The 24,738-nt window shown below is 34.7% G+C and overlaps 1 protein-coding gene across 8 annotated transcripts in view; it reads left to right on the top strand.

Moving 5' to 3' along the window:
• Nucleotides 1-24,738, top strand: part of JMJD1C (jumonji domain containing 1C) — a 340,789-nt gene that overhangs the window by 254,577 nt on the left and 61,474 nt on the right. For 5 of the 8 annotated variants that reach the window (XM_060108900.1, XM_060108893.1, XM_060108942.1 and 2 more), the window contains exon 3: nt 11,412-11,525. The exons of 1 other annotated variant lie outside the window; for it this stretch is intronic. In XM_060108900.1, the coding sequence (XP_059964883.1) occupies nt 11,412-11,525 (114 nt within the window). Of the gene's footprint in view, nt 1-7,029; nt 7,576-11,411; nt 11,526-24,738 lie in introns of those variants that run through there. 2 more of the 8 variants (XM_060108926.1, XM_060108934.1) reach the window with 2 other exon arrangements.

The following is a 24,738-nucleotide window of genomic DNA, read 5'->3' as shown; positions in this document are numbered from 1 at the left end:
TTGTAATTGTTCCTCTTCTATTATGATGTCCCAAATTGAACAAGATATTCAGAGGTGGTATGACCAGTGCAAAATCTAAGGGGACCAGTACCTCCCTTGGTCTGGGTACTTTGTGTCAAAATTTGATTTGTCACTGCTCTGTCCTCTCTTTTTAAAAAATACATGACTTTGGGCTTCCCTGGTGGCGCAGTGGTTGAGAGTCCGCCTGCCGATGCAGGGGACACGGGTTCGTGCCCTGGTCCGGGAAAATCCCACATGCCTCGGAGCGGCTGGGCCCTTGAGCCATGGCCGCTGAGCCTGCGCGTCCGGAGCCTGTGCTCCGCAACGGGAGAGGCCACAACAGTGAGAGGCCCGTATACTGCAAACAAACAAACAAACAAAAAAACATAACTTCTTTTGGCTTAGTGTCTTGAAATCCTCCAGGATTCTTTCATATGAATTTCTAGGAAGCTAGATCTCCCTTACATTCTACCTATGTAGTTGATTTTTTCAACCTAAAAATAGAACCTAACCTTTTGATTATTAACTTTGGGAGTAATCTAGTTCTTAATTACATTTTTTGTGAGATATATTTTGGAATCATTCTGTCGTTTATTAATTTGCAAATAAAGACAGCCTTCAAGTGATAGTGTGTAAGACCAAAGATGAAGAGATGCTATGTTATAGGTTAAAAGCAGTGCTATTATTCAGTACTGTTTAACTAGGTACAAATGTTCCAAGAACTGTCATCTAGCCCATATTTCATTGACTTACGTATTGCAAGTTTTCTTGGTAAAAGTAACCTTTGTTTTTATTAAAAGACAGATTACTCTCAATGAGTATATTTGGCTCTTAGTAACTATCACTGTGTGGGTTTTTTTTGTTTGTTTGTTTTTTCATGATTCTAATTATGCATCTTAGAGTTTTGCTGGAGTTCATTTACTAGCATGTAGTTTTTTTCTAAATTGCCCCTTTCCTCCTTTATAAATAGTAATAGATACCTCTCTCTAATATCTTGATAATGTCATGGTTTTTTTCAAAGATTGCCAGTAATGGCTCTGAGTTTGTATCTATCAATTTAATATTCTAACATGTAATTTATTTGAACCCTCTAAACTTGGAATTTTGGTTGTTTAACAAAAGCATGAAGATTTTCCTATTATTTTTGTAATAGTAGAGAAGTGAAGAAGGCCTAAATATCCAACACTGAGAAAAGGTGTAATAAACTTAATGTTCATTTGCTTGATTAAGTATTTATTAGATAGCTATTTTAAATGATGGCAATGTAATAACATGAAAAGAGTACTAAGTGGGGAATTCCCTGGTGGTCCAGTGCTTAGGACTCTGTGCTTTCACTGCAGGGGCCTGGGTTCAGTCCCTGGTTGGGGAATTAAGATCCTGCAAGCCTACGTGGCACAGCCAAAAAAAAAAAAAAAGAATACTAAGTGAAATGAGCAACTTATAAATTATATGTGCCTTAAAACTTGGTAACAAATATACATACTTGTGGAAAAAGCAATTACATGCTTAACTGGCTGAGTTCATGGTTAGAACCATGGGATTCTTTTCTTCACCCATTTCTTTTGTTTTCCAAATTATTCTCTAAGTAATTATGTTATTTATAGGGAAAACTAGTTGTTTCTTGAAACAAAGCAAAAAGGATCCTATATCTGTTTTTTATGGTTTAGTTTATTTTTAATCCCTAGTTTACACTTTCTACATTAAAAAATATTCTTGATAGAAATAATAGTGACAAAATAGGAATTAAATTAAACTTGCTTTTTCTTTTAACTCTTAGTGTTTTATTGTCTTCTCAAATGGTGTTTTTCAGAATATAGCTTTAGAAACTCCTTTATGTTGAATGGTTTACCTAATCCTGTTTGTTTCTTCTTTCTGATAGGTGACATGTGTCAGTAAAGCATATTAAAAATAGATAAGTTTATTATGTTCTACCTCTTTTCCTTGGTAGTATATAATTTTGCATTTTCTTCTAGACTAGTTTCAGTTTCCTCCATTTTAAGTTCAAAGTTTAAAGTTTTATTCAGCAGATAGCAAAACACTTTGCTCTCTGCTGCCTCATAGCAACAAGCATGAAAACAATATGGTTGTTTCACACCATCTTACAATGTAAAAATCATTCATTCAGCTATGAATTAGGAAATCCAGTTTCTAGTCCCAGGGTTTCTACAAAGAAGTACTTTGATGAAAAAAATCACTTAATCTCTCTGAATGTCCGTTTCTTCCTCTGTAAAAATGAGATTAATCTCTAAAGTTCCATTTCTATTTTAACAGCTATCTTTCTTGTATTAAATTTTCTCATTCTCATTTTACCCCCTCGGATTTGAAAATCCACCTTTATTTTACACTAAATTCCCGTACTTACTTGATGCTATTTTGGGACTTTTTAAAGTATCCATTGATTATTATTTATGTATGTTCTAGTTTCCCATTGTTGTATTAATTAGAGCATTGAAATTTGTTGTATCTTTTAGGGCTAGTTTCCTATCATTGATTTGTATTCTTCTTTTCTTTCTTTCCAGAACTTTTCTGATTATATTTGCTTTTCCATAAATTTGATTTGTCTACTTCCAAAAAATCGTATTGGTATTTTTATCAAAGTCATATTAAAGTTATGGAATAATTTATTTAAAAATTACATATTATTGACAGAGGTTTAAAGGGAAAATATCAAGTATTCAGAATATTATAATATGAGCAAGGGAGCCAAAGTAAATCATCAAGCATGATTACTGTATTAATGAATTTTGAGGTAACTACTTCTGAAGTTGTGATAGTATTTCTAGTGGTTTTGAAAGAAGCGTGAATAACTTATGAAAGAAGATTAAATATTTAATTCTTGTCATATTTGGCTTTATGTGGTGACAGGGTACAAGTATGGCTGTGTCCTAGTAACAGTATAAAATACAGGTTAGAAGATGAAAATTTAGGTCTAAAAATATAGTTTGGAATTATTTGTGGAAAGAAAAATTGGTTATCTCAATGGCATACACCTGTGAAGTTATAGAGAAAGAAAAGTACAGGCAGCCCTCCCTATTTGCGGGTTCTGCATCTGAGGATGCAATCAACCGTGGAAAATTTCAGAAGAAAAAATTCCAGAAAATTCTCAAAAACAAAACTTGAATTTGCCTTGCACCTGGCAACTATCTACATATTATTTATATTGTATTAAGTATTATAAATAATCTAGAGATGATTTAAAGTTTATGGGAAGATGTGGGTAGGTTATATGCAAATCCTATGCTATTTTATATAAGGGACTTGAGCCTTCAAGGATTTTGATGTCCTCCTGGGCCCTGGAACCAATCCCTCACAGATACAGAGGGATGACTATAAGTGAAACCTCATAATATTGGGAGGAAGAAAGACTGATCAGGGAGGTTCTGAAAGAGAAGTCCTAGATATGACAAACTGATAAAACTACTCTGGAGTTAGAGTATGTGCTTTATTAGTACTCAGAAAGACTAGAAGGAAAAAATAAAAGAAAGGACACTGAATTCAGCCATAATGCTTATTCAGACACAGAGACTATTTGTGTAGTGTTTTTGTGTTATCAACAGTGATTTTTCTTAGCTGTATATCATAGAACCTATGATGTGATATTTACCAAGTTAAAAAATGAACACATTCTGTTGTTGCACAACTTTCCTCTTATGACTGGGGCATTTATCAAGGATATAGGTAAGAAAGGAGGGAAAAGTGCACTAATTCAAGACATCCTATGCATATTGGTTGAATGAACGTCCTGCATGCTTAAGGGAGAGAAGAGAGTTTAAAAATCAAGATTATGTCTGTATCATCTGGAAATCCTCTTGGAACTTCATGGTCTATTGAAGGTATGAAACTGCTACACAACCTTTGCAGTGCCTGGAAGATCTACATGGATTTATTAATGTGAAGAAGTTAATCATTTGGGCATTACCATGATGTGAGAGTTACACGTTTGATTATATATTTTCATAGATTTATAGGGCAGTAGGGCATATTGAAAAGTATTTTCCTGAATCTAGTCAGCCTTCAAATAAGGCCATATCAAATCCAAATCCTCTTTTAACTACTATTGTTTCTCTTGTTTTCCTATCTTTATGTCTAAAAAAAATACTTAAAATGCTAATAAGCCACTGAAACTTAGAGGTTTTTGGCTTTTTGTAAAGTCTGTATACTTGGAGAAATCCACTTGTTTGTCTAGGCTTCCATATCTATAAAGATGAGGGATTTATTTCTTTCATAGCCCAAGATAAATGGGACTAAAATGCTAGTTTAACTCTTAATTACATGTAAAAAGGTTCTACAGTTATTGGAAGGAACAGATTTTCTTCAGATAGCCATACAGTGTTGCTTTCCTTTTAAGCCTCTGTTTACTTTCTCACCTCTGTTGACTTATTCAGCTTGTAACCTAGAAACCAGCTGAAAAGGAAGGAAGTCAGAGATGTGTATTTCTGGGCAGTAACTGGAGTAGTTTCCTCTTCCTCTAGCCTGGTTTAGCTGCCAGAAAAGACCTTTTACCCAACCAAAAAAAAGAAAGAAAAAAAAATTTTAACAGTAGCTTTTCAACTTCCTTCCTTAATTCATTAAGGAAGGTATAAGCCATAAGAAGAACCAGTTTAAAGGACTGAAATGCTGCTTGCCTCAAATTGGTGTTTTTCGCCGTCTGAAAGGTGATATTTAATACTATCCCTTATGAGTTGTAAGAACAAGAGAGAATTAAGGAGACTTGTAAAAGCTGAGCAACTTAACGCTTGCTACCAAGTGGTTTCTCTGTATTGTTACTTCACTATTTTTATTTGGGTTAGAAATTTGCCAGCGTACCAGACCAAACTCACATTCATATATTTATAAAAATATTTATTAAGGTCAATTTAAATATTAAAAAGATATTTATGGTTTTCAACTAGTTGCACTTGTACCCTTTATTTGCATTAAGAATCAACTATGTAGTATTTGTATCAATGGAAAAGCATCTAACTTTAATGCAACTCTGATGTAGTATGAAATAAAAGTGAATGGTTTTTCAGCATTGACATTAATTATTTTGATTTTATAAAAATTATTGAATTATGTATCACTAGCAATATATAAATATTGTGGCATTTGGATTGTTAGCTAAGTGTAGGTCTTAATGCTGTTTGATTCTGTAGGGAACTAATAGTACTTGAGGAACAAAGACATGTTTTTAAGTTAATAACAACACATATAGTCAAACTTGAATTTATGTGAGATTGTAAGATGAATCTTGTGAAATATTTAACTCATTTTCTAATGTACAGTAAATTGTAGAAAAGTAGTATGATATGCATTTAAAATTTGATAGTTTATAATGTAATAACCTGAATCAAACATTTGAGTTTCTTTTTTGTTTGTGGCTCAGAATAAGGCTGCCATATTACTCCAGTTGTTTTTCTGGAAACTTACATTACATTGAATTCTTTTAATTCCATATATGTTTTATGTTCACGTCTTAAGTAATTAATTATGAATGAATTATTGGGATGTGTATTTTATATTTTGGCTGCGTTGGGTCTTCGTTGCTGCGTGCTGGCTTTCTCTGGTTGCAGCAAGCAGGGGCTACTCTTCGTTGCTGTGCATGGGCTTCTCATTGCAGTGGCTTCTATTGTTGCGGAGCTCGGGTCTAGGGTGAGTGGGCTTCAGTAGTTGTGGCTTGAGGGCTCTAGAGCGCAGGCTTAGTAGTTGTGGCGCACGGGCTTAGTTGCTCCGTGGCATGTGGGATCTTCCCGGACCAGGGTTCGAACCCATGTCCCCTGCATTGGCAGGTGGATTCTTAACCACTGTGCCACCAGGGAAGTGCCTTTACTAACATTCTTTGAATAATCATTACCCCTCTCTTTCATCCTTAAAACAGGATTGATTGAGATTTTAAGTGCAATCCATAATAGACTAAATTTAAAATATCTGCTTTTCAGTAGTTAACCTGATGTTTTCTTTGAAATGGAATTGATACATCTGGAATAGATTTAAAGGGACAGGGCATTGGCTGGTGGCTGGAAGTTTTTCTTTTAACATAATTTGATAAAATGGTTGTGTGTGTGGTATTTTTAAAAATCAGTGTAATGTTTTAAATTTATTGAAATTGAGATACCTGACATTGGGGCAAATTTATAATAAAAGACCATTCACAAACATCATTAAAAAATAGGTGAATGAAGATGGTGTTTCAGAGACACTAGTCTGCCACCTTCTTGGTTTGCCGGCTTTCCGAATAAAGTCGTATTCGTTGCCTCAAAAAAAAAAAAAAGGTGAATGTTTTCTTGCACTTGCTGATATCTGACATTCTTCGTATTCATTGTGTTTATTATACATACAGCACACATCTCAATTCAGACTAATCACATGTCAGGTGCTCAGTAGCCATGTGTGGCCATTATAGGTTTTTATAACTGTAAACTATTTAAATTATTTTTATAAACAATGAAAATGTTTCAGGGATATTTTTTAATCTGCCAGAATAAATATTACCGGTTCGTTTTTCCTTTGAGTAAAGTGTCAGTGAGATTGTTGGTTATGTCATTTGATTTAACTTAGATTATTACTCCAGAAATGTTAAACTGTTTTCTTGCCTGCGTTTTTCAAAATATCAGTATATTTTTAAGGAGAAATGATTAAACTAAAAATAAATTCTTTACTTGAAAACACACTTGAAAGTCTTTTTGATGGTTTAAAGTTATGCTTTATTTTTTCCAGCTTGAGAGATATTTACACATTACTTGTTTTCTGCACTTTCTCCCCTTGGTAAATCTGGAAAGCAAAAACTTTGTATTTGCATTTGCTTTATGAAGGAGACAGTAAACTTGAGCTCTCAGTCTCGCCACTAGTCTGTCTTTGTCTGTTGTTAAAATTATGAGCCAGTCTCTATGGCGCAGCCAAATGAGTAATCACCAGTAATGTGACTCGTGCTGGAAGTGACTCCATCAGCACCTGTGACGGAGGATTAGTTACAGTTTACAGAGCACCGCCTCTTCCCTTCTCTCAGTGTGCCCTAAGCCAAGTAGTCGTTCTCATTTGGGTGTCTGCACTGTTGGAAGCTACTGCAGTGTGTTTCCACGCAGACAGAGTACAGTGGGAAAAGGCTTTCTCTAGCTGATGGATGGCTGTTCTCTCTATTTGGAGTATCTTACTGGTTATGTAAGCGACCTCGGGAGAAATTATCCTGACCCAGATCGGAGGATGCAGTAGTGCTTCAGCTGCAGGATTTCTTAGTCGTTAACACCACAGTGCTGATGACAAAGAGCGAGTTGTAATCCTCATCACTGCCAGGACCGAGCCAGAGCAGACAGAAAATCGTCATTTGCTCGTCGGAGACTTGTTAGGTTACAGCCTCTGCTTCGTTCTGTGGTCTTGGCTTTTCTTACTATACAATGACGACGCCGCAAGTAAGCTTAGAAATGCTTGGTTTGAAAGACATTTGCCTGTGATTTTTTAAGACTTAAGAAGTATTTAGGCTAGATTAAAAAAAAATACTGCTCAAGAACAAAATGGAAATGTCAGCAATACTTCTTGACCTTTAAAGCCTTGTCGTGGATATATGAGATTTAAAGATACTTTAAAATTCTCAAGAACAAAGTACGGTTTGTATTTTTCTGCTTCCTTTTTCTTTTGTCTTAATTTACATTTGGTTTTGCTTCTCAGCCTTAGGAATTAAGGTCACTGTCTTTTATAGATCCAGCCTTAGTGTCCTTAGTTTTAAGAATTTTTAACGATTTCATTTGTTTAGGAAGAGATTTATTGTGTGTGTAGTAATTTCATAACACTGTAAAGATTAAAAAAAGAGCTCAGTTGTTTAAAGTATTATAGCAGAAATGTTTTAGATTAGGGTTTTAGAATATAATGTGTTAAGGGAAGTAGGGGTGTTTGTTTTGTGAGGGTTTTCTACTGTGGTGTATTCTTTTCCCCACCCCCAACTTGTTTTCTAACAGTATCGTGTTTTTCAATAGACCTGCTTGGGTGGGAATTTGGACTTTGTTCTTTCGAGTCACTCCAGTCTTTTTTTTTTTTTTTTAAGACTAAACCTTTACTTCTGAAATGTATCCTAGATTGTTTTCTGCTTTAGTATTCCTTTAGGGAGATTTATATCAGATTTTTGTAGTTAATGAACCTGATTTTTTTCACTCGGAAAAGGAATTGTTAAATGTTAACTGGAGATTGTTAGAAACTCAGACTGTAGACATAAACTCCATGAATTTCCAATTAAATGTTAAATTCTGAGCTTTAACATGGTTTGTTTGAGCAGCTGAGTTATGTTTGAGAACTGTAGCTGATTTATTTTAAAAATGTTTTTTCGAGGAGGGCTCATCTGTTCGCCTCTTCCTCATGTGAATGGAATGTGGTGCAGCATGGAGCCCCAAACAGGATACAGTTGTTCTAAGCATTCTTCCTATAGCGTGGTAGGCCCTACTAGAAATGCAGGCTCTCAACTAAGTATTTATTTTGGCTTTATACTATTTTTAAAGTACAGTTAACAAAGACAAAGGACCTTAAAAGAACTCCCAATCCATTAATAAAATTGAAAAAGTGTTTTGTTTAATTGGTCATTTTAATTTGGATTTTCAAAGTCTTTTTTCAGCATTAGAATAGTAGTCTTTTTATGATTAGGGCCATATTCTACTGTGACTTTCATCAGATGGTAGCTCCTTGCTTCCCCTTAGGCTGTGGAAGTTCCTCATAGAATGGTATATCTTTAGAGTCTTGAATTACTTAGCTATGCATGAGTTCTAGTTTCTTTACATTCCAGTGCACCTAGACCCACGAAATACTTACTACATAAAAATCTGTAGGATCCATTCTCTTTTATTTAAATATTTTTTTATTTTTAAGCTAATAATGTCTTTGAAATGGATGTGTTTGACTTGGATACAAAAGTTAATAATGGTTACATCATTGACTTGCCACTTTAGGGAATCAGGATGTATTTTAACTCCTAGTTTTATATGTTGTTTGTCTTTAATTTTTCCATAAAGTACAAACAGTCGCATATTTTTAGGGTTGCTTGTTTAATACATATTAAAACATTTCTTTAACAAGTACTATAAAAGTATTTATCGGCACTTGGTGGGAACATATTTGTAATTTAAAAGTAATTGCACATTTTAAAATACGCAGGTCGTGGCCCTGTTTGCTAATATTTAAGAAGCATGGTATACTTTTGACTTTCATTTGTACATGGTTATTATAAGTATTCATGTATCAGAAATAGACCATTATAAACCAGTCTTTTAACATTTCTGATAGCTAAGTTCTACCAGTGGCTTTCAATTAGATACCCTAAAATGAGAAATTCTTTATTTTAGCCTAGAAACTAAACCTTTGTTTTTTCTAACTCAGTAATTTAAATTATAATAAATTGGCCTGTTGAAATTTACCCTTAGAACTCTGACCTACCTTAAAAAGCTGAGTTCTGAGAGGTTCTCTTCACAAGAATGTTTTTCATATTATAAAATGACTAGTTCTCAGAGGAAATGCAAACCACCTGTATTATTTGCGTAAGAAAGAGGCACTCAAGACTGGAGAAGTTTACTTTTTTTCCAGATCCTACTTAATTGAATTGTATCTTTAGCCACTTAGATAATACCTTCTGTAGACCTTTTTGTTAACCTTCCCAAGTTGATCTGACTTGGTACTGTTGAAAAGAAATAGAGCATTTGGTAAAGTTCAAGGATTAAAAGTTCTTCTGAGAAGGTGCCAGTGTTTTCTAGTTTACTAAAAACTAAACAAAGATATAATATGAAAATGTTACATATTACACTAAGGAATTTAGTTATGGTAAATGGAAAATGTTAGATGGCAACAGAAGCAGGAGATAGGTAAATAATGGGGGAATGTCTGTTTTGAAAATGTAATTTCTCACCCAAATAAAAATACTTTTGATACATATGTAGTACTTAAAAGGTTAGCCCTAGGACATGGGAGGGAGGATATTACTGTGATTAGGTTTTCTAATCATAAATACTGAAAATAAGTGGAGGTGTAAGAGAATTTTTTTCATGTTAATTTGTGAAAGAAGATATCATTTATTAGTTCATGGTGTGGATAGTGTAGAAATAAGGCATGTTTAAAATATTTATTCCTCTGTTTTTAGCTTTTTCAAAACACAGACTCCTCAATGAATCGAATTGAAACCTTTAAAAAGAATTTCTTAAATAGAGAAATTAACTGCTTAAGGGCCATTCTGAATTAAAAATCTTGAAGAGTTTTTCCCCGGAGTGTTTATTAGTTGTGATTAATAAGATGTTAGATTTATTTAAGACATAAATAAGAGAAGGGGGAAATACAGTGGCTTTGGATCTCCTGGGGATTTTAACTGTCTGTGCCGAAAGCTTTGGTTTGCATCCAAATGGTCGCAGAAGTTGCCTGTAGCAAGAAAGATTTCCCCATGTTATATAGATAGTTTAGCAACTTAGTTCCTTGTTTATTTCATTTTCCAAACTTAGATTCTTTTATAGTAAAGCCACTATATGTCTTTAAGATGGTGGAATATTGTTTTCATTTTTTAAGTTTTAAAGCAGTATCATGGATATAATGTTCTTGTCTTTTATTCAGACTGCTTCTATTCGAAAGTGATTGTGATAGTCATAAGAAAAATGCATATATAGTACCTTTATTTCCTTCCTTCCTCTTCCTCTCCTGCCTCGCTCACTCCCACCCCCACCCCAAGATATGAGTAAATTTCTTTATGTAAAAGTTGAGTCTCCTTTAAAACAATCAAATGACCATTGATTTGCTTCCCCCGCCCGTGTTTTGTTTTGTTTTTTAATAGTGGAAATCTGGAGAGACTTTACTGAAAGGTCAGTTTTGTGTAATACTTCTTACCTCCCTCTTCTTTTCCTACACCCTTCCCCCATGCTGCTCTTACTGAAGCAGCTGGATTTTTATTTGTGCTTGGGGCAGGGGCGGGGATGAGTAGTACACGGGGTGGAGTTAAAAGACCAGATGCATCCTGATCATTTAAAATCCTTCTTGATGTGAATGAGCTAGGAAAAAAATTACACATGTAAATCATAACTACTCTGTTTTATAAAGAATAATACAATATTTTAAAGAGTTGGGGTAATATGCTCTCCTACCCAGTTTACTTTTTTAGAAGCAATTTCTCTTTTTTTATATTAGAAATTTTTATACACATGTATATTTGATTATATCCCTCTTTTAAAATAAACTGGGAGTTATACTGGAATTTTTTCATATCATTTCTTAAAATCTTCATTTCTTTTAAATAAATAGAAAGTACTCTATTGTATGGATAAAAGCATCACTTTAGATTATAATATGAAAACTGATATCAATTGGTATCCTAAAACCATTATGATAATGACTTTAATACATTGTATTTATATATACCCCTTCACATTTTGAGGATAAAATCCAGAAAATAACCATTAGAATTTTTTTTTTTCTCTTACCAGACTTTCAAACCCCTGGTTGAAAAAAGTATACCCAGTTCAATCACTGCAGTAGAATTCCTTGTAGATAAACAACTGGATTTTTTAACTGAAGATAGTGCCTTTCAGCCCTACCAGGTAAGAAATTTTAGGTTGCTTTTAAAATTAACTATTCACTAAACTTCACTGATATTCAGATATTCTTTAGAATATTCAATTCTAGCTAATATCAAGGTGTATAAGAAACCCAGTGCATCTGATAAATTTTGATTATAGAATAAATGATTCATTTATCCAGTCAAGAAATATATGCGGAGAACTTACTATGAGCCAGCCAGCATCCTGTCGCATGCACAAGTGAGCAAAATAAAAGTCCCTGCCATTCTAAATAATGTTCACTGTTAAAAACTAACTGGTTAGATATTAGTATAAATTATCTTTGTCTCCAGCTCTAAAGGTTAAGAATTGAGTCAATTAATGTAATTAAACGAGATTAGTGTTTACTATATACATTCATATCAGTTTAGCATAATAGCAGTTCATTTTCTTTTTAAGTGGGAATTTTCCTTTAGGTTGTCATTAATTGAATTGTTCAGTTTCTAAATTTTAATTCCCAATTGTTGCGATTTAAATACAAATACACTTAATTGGAAAAAACGTTCTCTAGTAGGTTTTTAGATTTAAATCATGTAAAGGAACTCATATCAAAAGTAGTAAGCTAAATGTTTTTTAAAATCTCTAGTTAAGTTCTATCAGTTAATTTTTTAAGGTTGAAGTAAAAATGCGCAGAAGTTGGTTTTCTTTGTATATTTGGATTTTAGGTTGAATTAAATCAGTATATTTTATAGTTTTTTTTTTACTTAAATGTTTAAGATAATATAATAAGTGCCTTGAAAGAAAGTATGAGTGAACTAGTTTGACTTTCTTTTTTTTAATAGAGCTGAAAGTCAGTACTCCTATTTCATTTCAGAATAGTTACTGTTTTTCAAAAGTAAAATATAGAGGCATTGTTTCCATGGAAAGAACAAGAGCTTGAGTTAATGAGCAATGGTTTGTTGTGTGTGAAGTTATAATACTTAGGGAATTAGTAGTGATGTGCCGCTTTTATTAGATCTACCAAAAGTAGATGATAGTTCTGTCGATTAAATGTTATTTCTTACTTTGAAGTCTACATGGGTATGTTTTTGTCTTTTCACATTATTTTTCATAGTTCATTAAATGGCCTCATTTTTGTACTGTTAGCTTTTGCTCTTTGTTTGCATTATTTACAGCTAAAAATTCATAGCAGTTCCAGTTTAATATTGGAGGTGTTAGAGCTTTTCCCTCGGGTTTTATTTTGTTTTGGTTTTAGTTGTAAATGCCATTTAGCTTGCTATAGCCTTATTTGTCTCATTTCTAACAGTCTTTTAGTGGGAATGAGACTAAGTGAGTATAGGTAAAAATCAAAGGAACCTTCCACCTCAGTATTTTAATTCCGTGGCTGCTGATTAGCACTGTAGAAGCTTGGATTTGATTTAGAGAACTGAAATCATTATGTAGAAATTACTTTTAAAAATAAACTCTTGCCAGGTGGCCTAAAACTCTACAACATGTTTATTAAAATTATAGTGATTGAAAGAATTAGAAATAAAGGCTTAAGAGCTAAAGTCTTATTTGACTTGGTGATGTGTATGATTGTCTTTGTTAGCTATTTATATTTTCCCTGCTAGTATAGGTAAGTTGACCTCTGGCCTAGAAGGATACGATCTTCTAAAGGTGATGTGATTCACTTGACATTTTAACCATTTGTGCTTCACAAATAATGTGAATTCTCAGTTCTAAGAGATCAGAAGGAATTACACTAACAGCACTTGGTTTAGGATCCAGCATACCTTAATTTTAGTGTTTCTTAAGAGTTTGAGAAGTAATAAATGGTATACAATAAAGCTTTTTTCTATGTATTTTAATTTTTATATTTAATGTTTTTTTAACCAGGTTAAAAATATAAAAATAGTTTCTCCAGTATGTAAATTATAGACAGCTACTGTAATATTTTGAATGAAAATTTACTCCAGAGACTGAAGATGGCTTAGTCTAGGTTTTCAAAGTTATTTAAATGAATTTATAAAATATAGACATACTCTACATAAAGAAAATACTTTTAGAGTTCATGTAATTAGAGTGGCTTTATCCCACAATGCTTTTCTCTAACCAGTTGTCCAAACAGTACCTTAAATTCCTTGGCATGTTAAACATGGCAGCTGTTCCTGGCATAGATTTTGTAAATAGTGCCTTGATAAATCTTAACCTTAGGGTAACCATATGTAAGTCGAAGGGCGTTTGGGGAAAATTGAACAAGTTTTTAAAATGGTCGCCCTGTTTTTTCTCATTTCTTTAAATTTCATGAGGCAGTTTCTTCTGAATCTGGGTGTTAATTGTCCTTTGTAGACTTCTTATGTGGGATGGGGAAAAAAGTCTTCTTTGGAAATGGCCTTTCTGTATAGAGTACACCTAAGTTTTGTTTGAAAAATTCCCACAAGTGATGCTTCATTGTGAATCTGTTTAAATAGTTTTATAGTGGGAATTCCCATTCACCATCTTTCTCCTTGAGTGCTCAGCATTTTATTCTGTAGTAATATGCTCCCTTTAGTTACCTTTATAGTGGTGCAGCCCTATTTTTTAATATATCACAATAACATATATTGTAAGGTAATGGTTAGGAAACAGATGACTCAGAATTAATACAGATCCCTTCACTTTTAGGTTACTGGTTTGCACTTATCTCTCTGAATGACTTCAGTGTATTGAGTATCAGATGGCATGTATTAAGTTAGTTGATTTGTTCTTTTTTAAAAATATCTATCTGCACTGGGTCTTAGTTGCGGCTCGTGAGATCTTTTAGTTGTGGCATGCGGGATCTAGTTCCCTGACCAGGGATCGAACCCAGACCCCCTGCATTGGGAGCATGGAGTCTTAATCGCTGGACCAAAAGAAGTCGCGATTTGGTCATTTTTTTAAGTTACGTGCGGTGCGGTTGGTGGATCAGGGTGCAACCATCATAGATTATAATTTTCAGTATTTTGGAAAGCAAGTTAAATGAGGAGAGAAATCAAATCAACATTTTATAGACAATATAATGAATGCATATTAATACATTGCTGATGCAGCGTACCATGGTATTGTTAATTCTGTTTTTTCCTTCCTTTTGCACACAAATGAGTTTCTGCTTCCTCCTTTCAGATTTCCTGATCATGCCTGGCTGCAATTAACTTTCTTTGAAGTAAAGGGGGAAGGGAAAAAGAGAGGAAGTAGGAGGGAGCTCTTCAGATTCTATGTGTCTCAGCTGGCTGGGAAGGAGGAGGAAAAAACAAATTATTTGTTCTTAAAGATGCTTTTTATAGTTATCGGGATTTTTTTTTTAATTACTATGATTTCTGTGGTATGGTTGCTTTACTTTGGAGGATGAGTACAGAAGTTTTAAAAAGCTTTCCACTAAAATTTGAAGTTTTGATCAAGTTCATGTAAAAAAGTTTGATAATGAAATATGAACATTGAACTTTTAGCATGATTTTGAAATCATCTTGTCCTGGATTTTGGCTTCTGGCCATGCACACACCTGCAGTTTTCAGGTTGGTTACCTCATAGAGGATGTAGAAGAGATTATTTCTTACCTGAAAATCTTACATGACTCATATCAATGAATCTGGGTTGGTCTGGCTTGTTAGTCCACTGTTTTCTAGGGATCACAATCCTTTTTGCTTTTAAATGTAATAAAGGGATAATACAAAGGGCACTAGTTGAAAACCATTAAAGGTTTGAAGCAGAATGTGCTGGCTTAAAATTATACCCAATGTCTATCTTATTGTATATTAAAATTCCCTGTATTGGGTTGGCCAAAAAGTTTGGGTTTTTCTGTTTTCTTACGGAAAACCCAAACGAACCTTTTGGCCAATGCAGTAGTAAAGAGGTATTTTCCCTAGAATAAGGTAGAATCATCCTAGACCTGAAGGAATTATCCTATTTGAAATTCTTGGTCATTATAATGTGCTAAAAGTTAAGAGATAAGACTACTAATACTTCAGTTTCTATCATCGCAAAATACGGACATTGAACTACTTTACTAAGTCCTTGATATAGTACTATTGTGCTGTGAATTGCTGGTTGAAGGGAATGCATGGAGCAAACCTGAGTATTTTCTTAGTTCCTAGACTAAAGATTGATTAAGGACTTGAACAGAGAAGAGTCTTATATTATTTAATGAAAGTGTCTGAACTGTGTCAGTTCTGTTTATCATTGCTATATGCTCCTTCAATGAGAAAGTTGTTTTTTCAGTTGGAGTCTGTTTTGAACCACATCCCATCATTGATTATATAAATTTATTGTCTGCAGTTTGAGAGTATTCCTAAGTTAGTTGTTGCTCAACACATCTGGTTTACTAAAAATAGTTTAAGGGGTGGAGTGTAGCAGAGACATGTATTTTTTTTCCTTCTAAATTTTTTTATTTGGAATTGCTTCACTACCAGAATGAGATGAGTTTGAGTGAGGTGAAATTTAGCCTCCAGTCAGCCTATATGAACAATCAACTAGTTGTTTGGTTGTTACCTGCTCAATGTTATATTTTGTTGAGTGAAGTATTTGACATAAGTGAGCCACTGAAAAGTTTGAAAATCTTGTTGGTAGTAATTTGGTTTATAAGCAGATTTATTCCCCAGAGAACTATGATGATATTGCTAATAGTTTAGAGAGGAAGTAAACAGAACTTCATTGTTAGTATTGCTTTGGTGGGTAGAGAAAAGACAACTTTTTCGCCCCTTTCTTTACTCTCGTTTCAATTTGTAGTATAGATATATCACTTTAGAGCATTTTTAAACTAACATTCCTGTAGAGGAAATGAGAATTTGACCTGGTACAGGATTTATGTAGTTAGGTAAATGTTTCTGTCCCAGAATTACTCTCAGATTTGTTCTTTCTGGTGTCAAATTACTGCTCCCTCATTAATTTTACTAAAAGAAAAAAATAAATTGACTTTCAGAAACTGCCTAGAAAACTGTTGTTTTATTTTTATGATAGAAATTGGTGGGTTTTTTATTTGTTGTTTTGTAATGATAACTGAACTTGGTATTGAGAGATAGGTAATTATAAGAAATAACGAAAGTACACCTCCTATTAGGATATGGGAGTGGAGTGTGCTCACACCCCACCCTCAAGAATGAGAGCATCTGCTCCTGAGTTGAGGTGGGGAGAGACGGGCTCAGAACAGAAGTTCCACTTACTGTTAACTCACTTGATTTTTTTTTTTTTTTCCCAGAAAGGAGTGTTTAAATGGCAGTTTTATGCTCAGACTCTACTTCCCTTTGACTTACCCTTGAAATTTTTTAATGTCTGGTGTTAGAAACATCCCAACTGACTTCATTCATTTAGCAGTTATTTAAATTATGTGGTTTCCCTATTCATAGCATCCTGCTTAGGTGCTTGATGGTTTTCAGAATTGATAAAGGGACTTCCTTGGTGGTCCAGTGGTTAAGGCTCTGTGCTTCCACTGCAGCGGACACAGGCTCAGTGCCTGGTCAGGGAACTAAGATCCTGCATGGGAACTAAGATTCCACAGGCTGCACTGTGTGGCCAAAAAAAATAAATTAAAAAAATAAAAGTATAAGTCATAGTCCTTATTACTTTCCAAAGAGTTTATAATCCGTGATAACAACTTAGATTTTTTTAAATTTCCTTGAAATAGATTTGATTTAAGGAGCCAAAAATGCATAGTAAAGACTTAAGGAATACAAAAGAAAGAAGCCAGCAGAGATTGAAATGGTATAAAGAAGTATCATGAAGAGGGTAAAACTTGAATGGGATTCTTCTGAATGGAGATGGAAGTGAAAGACAGGGAGAGTGAGGCAGACATTTAGCAGAAAGGATTGCGTGATCAATGATGAGGTAGATTTAGGGGTCAGTAGAATATCAGTCTAGCTAGAGAAGAGAGTTTGGTTTTGAATATAGACATCATACCAGAGAAGTAAGTATTGTGGGGTCAGATAAAAGAGGAAAAGGATTGCTAGGTACAGTTACTAAGTGACTTTTATCTTGTAGGCCCTATGAATCATTGGAAGCTTTGAAGCAAGAGAATAACAAAAAAAAAATTTTCTCCATAACAGTGACATCTGGTTATTGTACTGTATCAGAAGGAGCTAATTGATGGCATCTTTTGTCTTAGAGAATCAGCCTAGCTATGAATTTTGAAGTCAATTCATGCAGATATGGTTTCAAATCCTAGCTTTGCCGTTTGCTAGCTATGTGACATTGGGAAAGTCTAAAGCATGCTCAATAATTGGTTTCCTCATCTATAAGATAAATATACTGTCCATCTCAGAGTTAGAAAGATTAAGTGAATGACACATTTAAGAGCTTATTACTACATAGAAACTGCTCAATAGAAGGTCACTGCTATTTAGACATGCTCTAAATCTCCCTTTTTATAGATGGTGTCTTAAACGTTTGTGGTAGATATTTGAAACTCCTTTCTCTTCTTACCATATGCAACCATTGGACATTTCTCTGCCACCATCTGCGCCTCTTTTAACAATCTGTTTTATTTGTCTTCTCTGGAACTCTCACCATCCCTTCTGCAGCTGGTGCTAGATAAACTTTTTCGGTGTTGGTACAAGCCATGGTCACTGTGTAACAGAACATGTCTTTGTAGTAGTATTTCTTCTTCCCTCTCCCCCTTTTTAAAAAGTATATTTAGATAAGATTCCTCAGTGAATTCTTAAACTCCTGTTTTAAGAAAATGATATTAGAAAAGATGCAGAACCCTATTTTGGGATTACTCTCCACAACACATCCTTACCTTTTTTCCCCGCAGGGAAAGTCATAAGCTCTACTTGCTGTGATAGTTATTTTCATCTCAAAAAGTATAAGTGATATGCAGCAAATTACAGAATTGTTTTTCTTTGTTTGGCTCTGGAGGGAGGCCATGAGGATATAGTACTACAGTTTGGAAGTCCTCTTAGCATTGAATAAGAGTTGGTCTAAATGACCTTTGAAGTTCCTTTCCAACATTTAAAGCCATAATTCTGTGAACTTGCTCAATGTGGGAAAACAAATATTTCTGACGAACATTAACCTGATCAAGTTAGTCCCTGGCTAATGATTTTAGTCTCAGGGATAAAAGACATTCAACCTAAATCTAGGTTTATCTCAAAAGAGAGAACTGTTAAGCCAGGCAGTGCCAGATGCAAATCAAAATTATGCAAAACTGGAATAACAGGATTGTTTGGATTAGTAGTACCTACTGAGAGCTTTCTTTCTATTCTATATTTTTCTGTATCTGTTTCTGAATTATATTTTGACAGAGTTGAGCACGTTCTCAGTTAGTCCATGAGTTTTTGTGTGCATTTCACTTTGCCTTCATATTAGCATTTGATTGAAATTAGAGGTGCCTTGTTGCCATAATGTCAGTAAAAATGAGAACTGTGAGATTGTAGGATATACACTGTGCCAAGAGTATTAAAAAATACAGGATCATAGCTATAGCTGTGAACTGATTGCTGGTGGAATATTGGCTTGGTAGGATCAGCATCTGTGGGCAGGCATTGGCCTGGGGGGTGGTCTAGGAGATGAGGCCAGAGCAGGAAGCTGCTATTGTGTAGTACTTGGCTTTATTCCATTTCTAGTCAAAAGTGACAGCTTGCAGTAGTGGAGCCAAGCTGAAGCCTAGAAAGTAGAATGGACTACAAGAAAAGCAGAACCAGAAGCTAAAACAGAATCACTGTTACTTCCTTATTTAAGTAGGCTTTTTAAAAATTTTAAATTGGTACATCATGTTTTAATATTCAGTAATTTTGCTCAGTAATTTTGCTCTGCATCCTGTTTAAATACTTTTATCTCCCCCCTGCCTGCATGATTCTTTATTGCCATAATTTCAAAAAAAGTTGTGAAATGTGCTTAAGGTCCCACAAATCAGGTATGCCGATGTGTATTGTCTACTGCTATTAAAAAGGGAGTTCTTCATTTTTAAAAATTGGTTGCAAAACTTGGTGTGTTGAAAATATATTCATGAAGTTCAGGAACATGTTATTTTGACTGAAATTTGGCTCACGTATGAGCTGTTCTGCAATATTCAGATTAAAAACATTTATAAGTCACAGTCTGCGATAGTTCTCTCCTGGTCACAAATCTGCTATGATCATATGCTGAAAAATCTGCCAGTCCCTTTTTAATTTTTTGTGGCTGCTGTTATGAATTTAAAGTATGTGAAATTATGCTTGTAGACATCAGATTCCAAAGATTCTAAGCCATCACTTAGTTATCATTGAGAAAGATTTCTGCCAATTTCTTTCTGCCAATCAAAATAGATTGATACTATTTACTTACTCCTTTTGCCCAACCGGGAATTCTTACTAAAGCACAGCCATTTTATTTGAAAATCCCAAAATCAAAATTTTATTTCTCAGTGTGCTATTAATATTTTACATTTATAAGGTTCAACATTTTCCAAAATATTTCCATGTGCATTATTTTAGTTAATTCTTATGTTTACCTTATGAGGAAAACAGATTATATTATTATCTTAATTACATATAATGCTTTCAGGGTACATATATGAATTTATTTAATTCACACAAGTCTTTGAGAATTCTAACTTACAATGGCTAGGTGGCAGAAATGGAAACCCATTTAAACTAGATTTAATTTTTAAAAGGGGGTGGTGGGCCTATTAAAAAGATAAAACAGGAAATGTCATGGACATCCACTGCAGAAAAGTACAGCTGAACCTTACTTGGAATGGAATTAGGAACTAGAAGGTCAGGAACTCAAGTTACATATTTCTTCTCCCCCCCTTCCTCAGTCTTCTTTCTGCAGACAGGTTTCTTCTGCTTAATCATAGGTTTTGCTTCTCATAATACTAGTTTCCATGTGACTTTTGTGTGTCAGTGTCAATTCGCGCACCAGCTCTCCCTCCTTTGCAGGACCTTTTAAGTCTAATATTTGTGTTTCTTGGTAAATTAGGGGTGGGAGTGTAGGAGGATGAAAGGCTGAAAAGAGAAGAAGGAAGAAATATGAGGAAGGGAGAGAATATGTGATAGCAATTTTTACAGGCAAAGAAAGCGAGGTTTAGGGAAGTGGTGATTTGGCATCTAGGTTCACACAGCTAGTGGTAGCCTAAACAGAACTTGAACCAAAACTTTAGATTCCAAGATGTTTTTTCTACTATGCCACCCCTGCCTTTGTGAGCTGTCAAACAGGAAACATCTCTTATTTGCACATCATTCTTTTGTTTGGCACTTTGCTATTTTTCTTAGGGTTGACATCTTTCCTAAATATAGGATTAAATTTTTCCTTAATTTTATTGCCTGCACAATCTCCCTAGACTTTTCAAATACTGGCATCAAGCTATACCCCAAATCTGTGCATCATTTTCAGACTCACTTGTTCCCTAGGCAAGAATCCAAACAGATTAAGATGTTTTGCCCTCTCCCACTTTTCTCAGCTGCCTAGTTTTCTCTGTTTTGCTCAAAGATTTGTTCAAAGTTAAAATTGAAAAGCAGTACTTTAAAACAAAGCCCTTTTAGCCTCTTGTTAAAAGGACTGTCTCTAAAATCCAAGTCTTTCTAGGCTTCAGACTAAAGGCAAAACAGCACTAGCCCTTAATCAATAAAATAACGTTTGGGGGCTCTTTATTCATATGTTTGAGGGCCTGCTGTGTTGTATTCAGGCATACAAATACACTACTCAGAGAGTTTATAATCTAATGGTGGAAGCACATGGAAAAATACAAATGTAAATATAGGCAAAAGATAGTAAGTAGCGGACACCAGAGAGGTATAAAGAATCTACCCTGGTTGTGGGAGAAATAGAGGATGCCCCTGTCCTTAGAATAGGTGACCCCCAAGTTGTCTCAGGATGAATACGAATTAGCTAAGCCACTAAGACAGCAGGGCTGGCTAAGTGCATGAGATGCAGTGAATAAGCAGAATGGGTGTTGGATGGTCCACTTGCATAAACTCTGCCATACCTACCTTTCCTGTGAAGGTGGAATGGTGACTAGTCAGAGACATTTGAACAGTTTTTTAGTTGAGTCAACCATGTGATTGACTTCAACCCTCATTGTCCATTTGGAGTAGAGGAATAACGGGCATTTGTTTAAAAGAAGGTAACAGTAAAACCATTTTAACCATTTAAGTGTACAATTCAGTGGCATTAAGTACATTCACAGTGTTGTACAGCCATCACCACTGTCCATTTTCAGAACTTTTTCATCATCCCAAATAGAAACTCTTCATTCATTAAACAATAACTCCCCATTTCCCAGTATCCTATTCTTCCCAGCCCCTGGTAGCTTCTCTGTTCTTGGTCTATACTTTCTTTGCCTATTCTAAATACCTCATATAAATGGAATCCTACAATATTTGTCCTTTTTGGGACTGACTTATTTCACTTAATAGTATGTCTTTAAGATACACCTATGTAGCATGTGTCAGCAGTTCATTCCTTTTTATGGCTGAATAATATTCCATTGTATGTATTTGCCACATTTTGTTTATCCATTCATATGTTGATGGACATTTGGGTTGTTTCCACCTCTTAACTGTTGTGAATAATGCTGCTGTGAACAATGGTGTACAAATGTTTGAGTCCCACCTTTCACTTCTTACGGGTATATATATACCTAAGAATGGGATTGCTAGAGCATATGGAAATTTATGATTTACTTTTTGAGGAACAGCCGAACAGTTTTCCACAGGCTCTGCACCATTTACATCCCCACCGACAGGGTTCCAGTTTCTCTATATCTGTGAGAACACTTGTTATTTTTCATTTCGTTAATAGTAGCTATTCATTGCCTATGCTTTTAGTATCATATCTGAGAAATTATTACCAACTCCAACATCATGAAAAATGTCCCCTAAGAGTTTTGTAGTTTTAATTCTTACGTTTAACTCACTGACCCATTTTAAATTAATGTTTTAGATAGTATAAGGTAAAAATCCAATTTAATTCTTTTGTTTGTGGATATCCAAGTTTCCAAGCCCCATTTGTCCTTTCCGCATTGAATAGTCTTGTCACCCTTGTTGGAAATCAGTTGACCATTTACTCTAAAGTTTACTTCTGGGCTCTATTCTATTCCTCTATGGTATATGTCTATTTTGATTACTTGAGGTATCTGTCTTTTCCACTTTTCTACAACTGCATAATTTGTCTAAATGATGGTTAACCCTAAAGATAAATCATTTTAAAATATACTGTTCTGCTTAACTGTTGACATTTTCTGAAGCACTTGTCAGTGTTTGGAGTATAATTCCTGTCATTAAATTATTAGGCATAGACCTGCCTTTTAGAGAAGCTATGTTTTTAAGATGCAAGGGAAAAAGATCAGTGATTGTTGAAATGTAACAGTCATTCATTTACTGATTTGTGCCAGTTACTTTGCTAGCTACTGGGGATTTAAAGACAGATAAAATACTTGGTTCTCTTTCAGGCCAGGGGGAGAGATTTAAATATAATTATGGCAACGTGCTAAAAGTTCTAAAGTAGAGGTATGTTTATAGTGTTCTGTACTGTGGAATCAACTGATGTAGTAATACCAGCGATTTGCCTGTTTCTCTTTTTTTGGTTTTACTTTTTCTTAGAAGGCAAGGGTTTAGAAGGTGGGAAAGAGATAAGGAAAGCTAATAATGTTTCACAATAGGGTACGGTATTAGGATTCTCCAGGGAAACAAAACCATAGGGTGTGTGTGTATACAAGTATGTGTGTAGAGAGCAAGGGGATGGGGGAGGAGTTTTAAGGAATTGACTTATGCACTTGTGGTGGCTAGGGATTCTGAAATACACAGGACACACCCACAGTGGAAATTCTGGCAGGAGTTAATGTTGACTCTGAAGGCAGAATGCTTTCCTCTTTGGAGGACCTCATTCTTTTTTCTTAAGGCCTTCACTTGATAGAATGAAGCCCATGCACACTGTGGAGGGTAATCTGCTTTACTCAAAGTCTTCTGATTGAAAAACACCTTCACAGCAACATCTAGACTGATGTTTGACCAAACATCTGGGCACCATAGTCTACCCAAATTGATAAGTAAAATTAACGGTCACAGGTACTATTTGGTTCTTTGTATTATAGTGAATTGTAGGATGGTGGGCATTTCTGGCTTTCCAACAGTTAAATGCCTTTAGCACCTCTTCCTAGTTATTATGTTAATGGGAAAAAACATCTCCACACAGTTCCAGTGCCCTCCGCCACTTTATTTAGAGCTACTGGAATATAAATTAAGACACTTAGAAAAGTGGAAGGCTTTCAAGCAATCTTGTCAAGTCAACTTAGAAGTGGTCAGCAAGCAGTGGCCTGCCGGATCCTCTGAGCACCCTAAAGGTGAAGAGGCATCATTCCTTTCTCAGTGTTACAAAGCTCTGCCTCCTCTTGAGTCTTGATACTGTGAGGTTTTTGTCCTGGCTGATCATAATCCTCTACCAATTCAGTCTCATTCCAGATCAAATTCTTATATCACTCACACATTCTCGGAGATCTTTAGACCTAGTTATTTGATAAAGGTTATTAATTTTAAATGGTTAATATCTTTCCATCGTATTTGTACTTATATAGGGATACCTATATATTGCAAATCTATAAGTATGTAAAATAGTAAGGCATTTAAAAATTATATTTATCCAGTGCTTCTCTAGATGTTCTTTGCCTGGAAGTCAGGTACTCTACATAGAAGTGACATGTTATTGTTTCCCGTTAATAACCCTTCTCCCCTCTGCCATTTATAGAGTAGCCATTTGGGGAAATAGAAAATTCTGTATAACGTGGATGAGTAAGGCCTGGATATATAAGACCTCCTCATGTAGAGTCTTCAAGCTTAAAGTTCTTTAAGACATTATACAGTATGTGGTCTTCCAAAAATGCAGTATCTGAAGGACCTCAGAAGGATGAGGTTTTATCTTGTTTCTCCCACATTCACTCCTATTTTCAAGGAATTAAGTTCCATCATATATTAACAATTCATTCCAACGCTTAACAAAGCCCATTGTTGAGAAATTTTCTTAAAGTTTATTGCATTTATGTTATATCAGTTAGACACACTTGTATCAGTTGGAAGCGTCTAACTGGCATGTTGTTAATGTTGCAAAGGATTGTGATGCCCTATTCTGGCCAAGGGTGTGTAGTTAATTAATGATGTTCCCTACCAGCACTGTAAAGGAGCAGGCTGAACTACTAATTAGTTTTTATTGATCTTGATCACTACAAGGTATCTCTTTCCCATTCTGTCTTGTTCCACATTATAGGTATAAATACACCTTTGTACTTAAATTTTTTATGAGTTCAGTTTGAATGATGGCACAGCTTGGTAGCTCTGCCTTTTGCCCCAAACTC

Source organism: Mesoplodon densirostris, chromosome 1, assembly GCF_025265405.1.
Source record: "Mesoplodon densirostris isolate mMesDen1 chromosome 1, mMesDen1 primary haplotype, whole genome shotgun sequence".
In the NCBI taxonomy this organism is placed as follows: domain Eukaryota; kingdom Metazoa; phylum Chordata; class Mammalia; order Artiodactyla; family Ziphiidae; genus Mesoplodon; species Mesoplodon densirostris.
The sequence above is the reverse complement of the archived record's forward strand: the minus strand, read 5'-3'. Positions and strand labels throughout refer to the sequence as shown.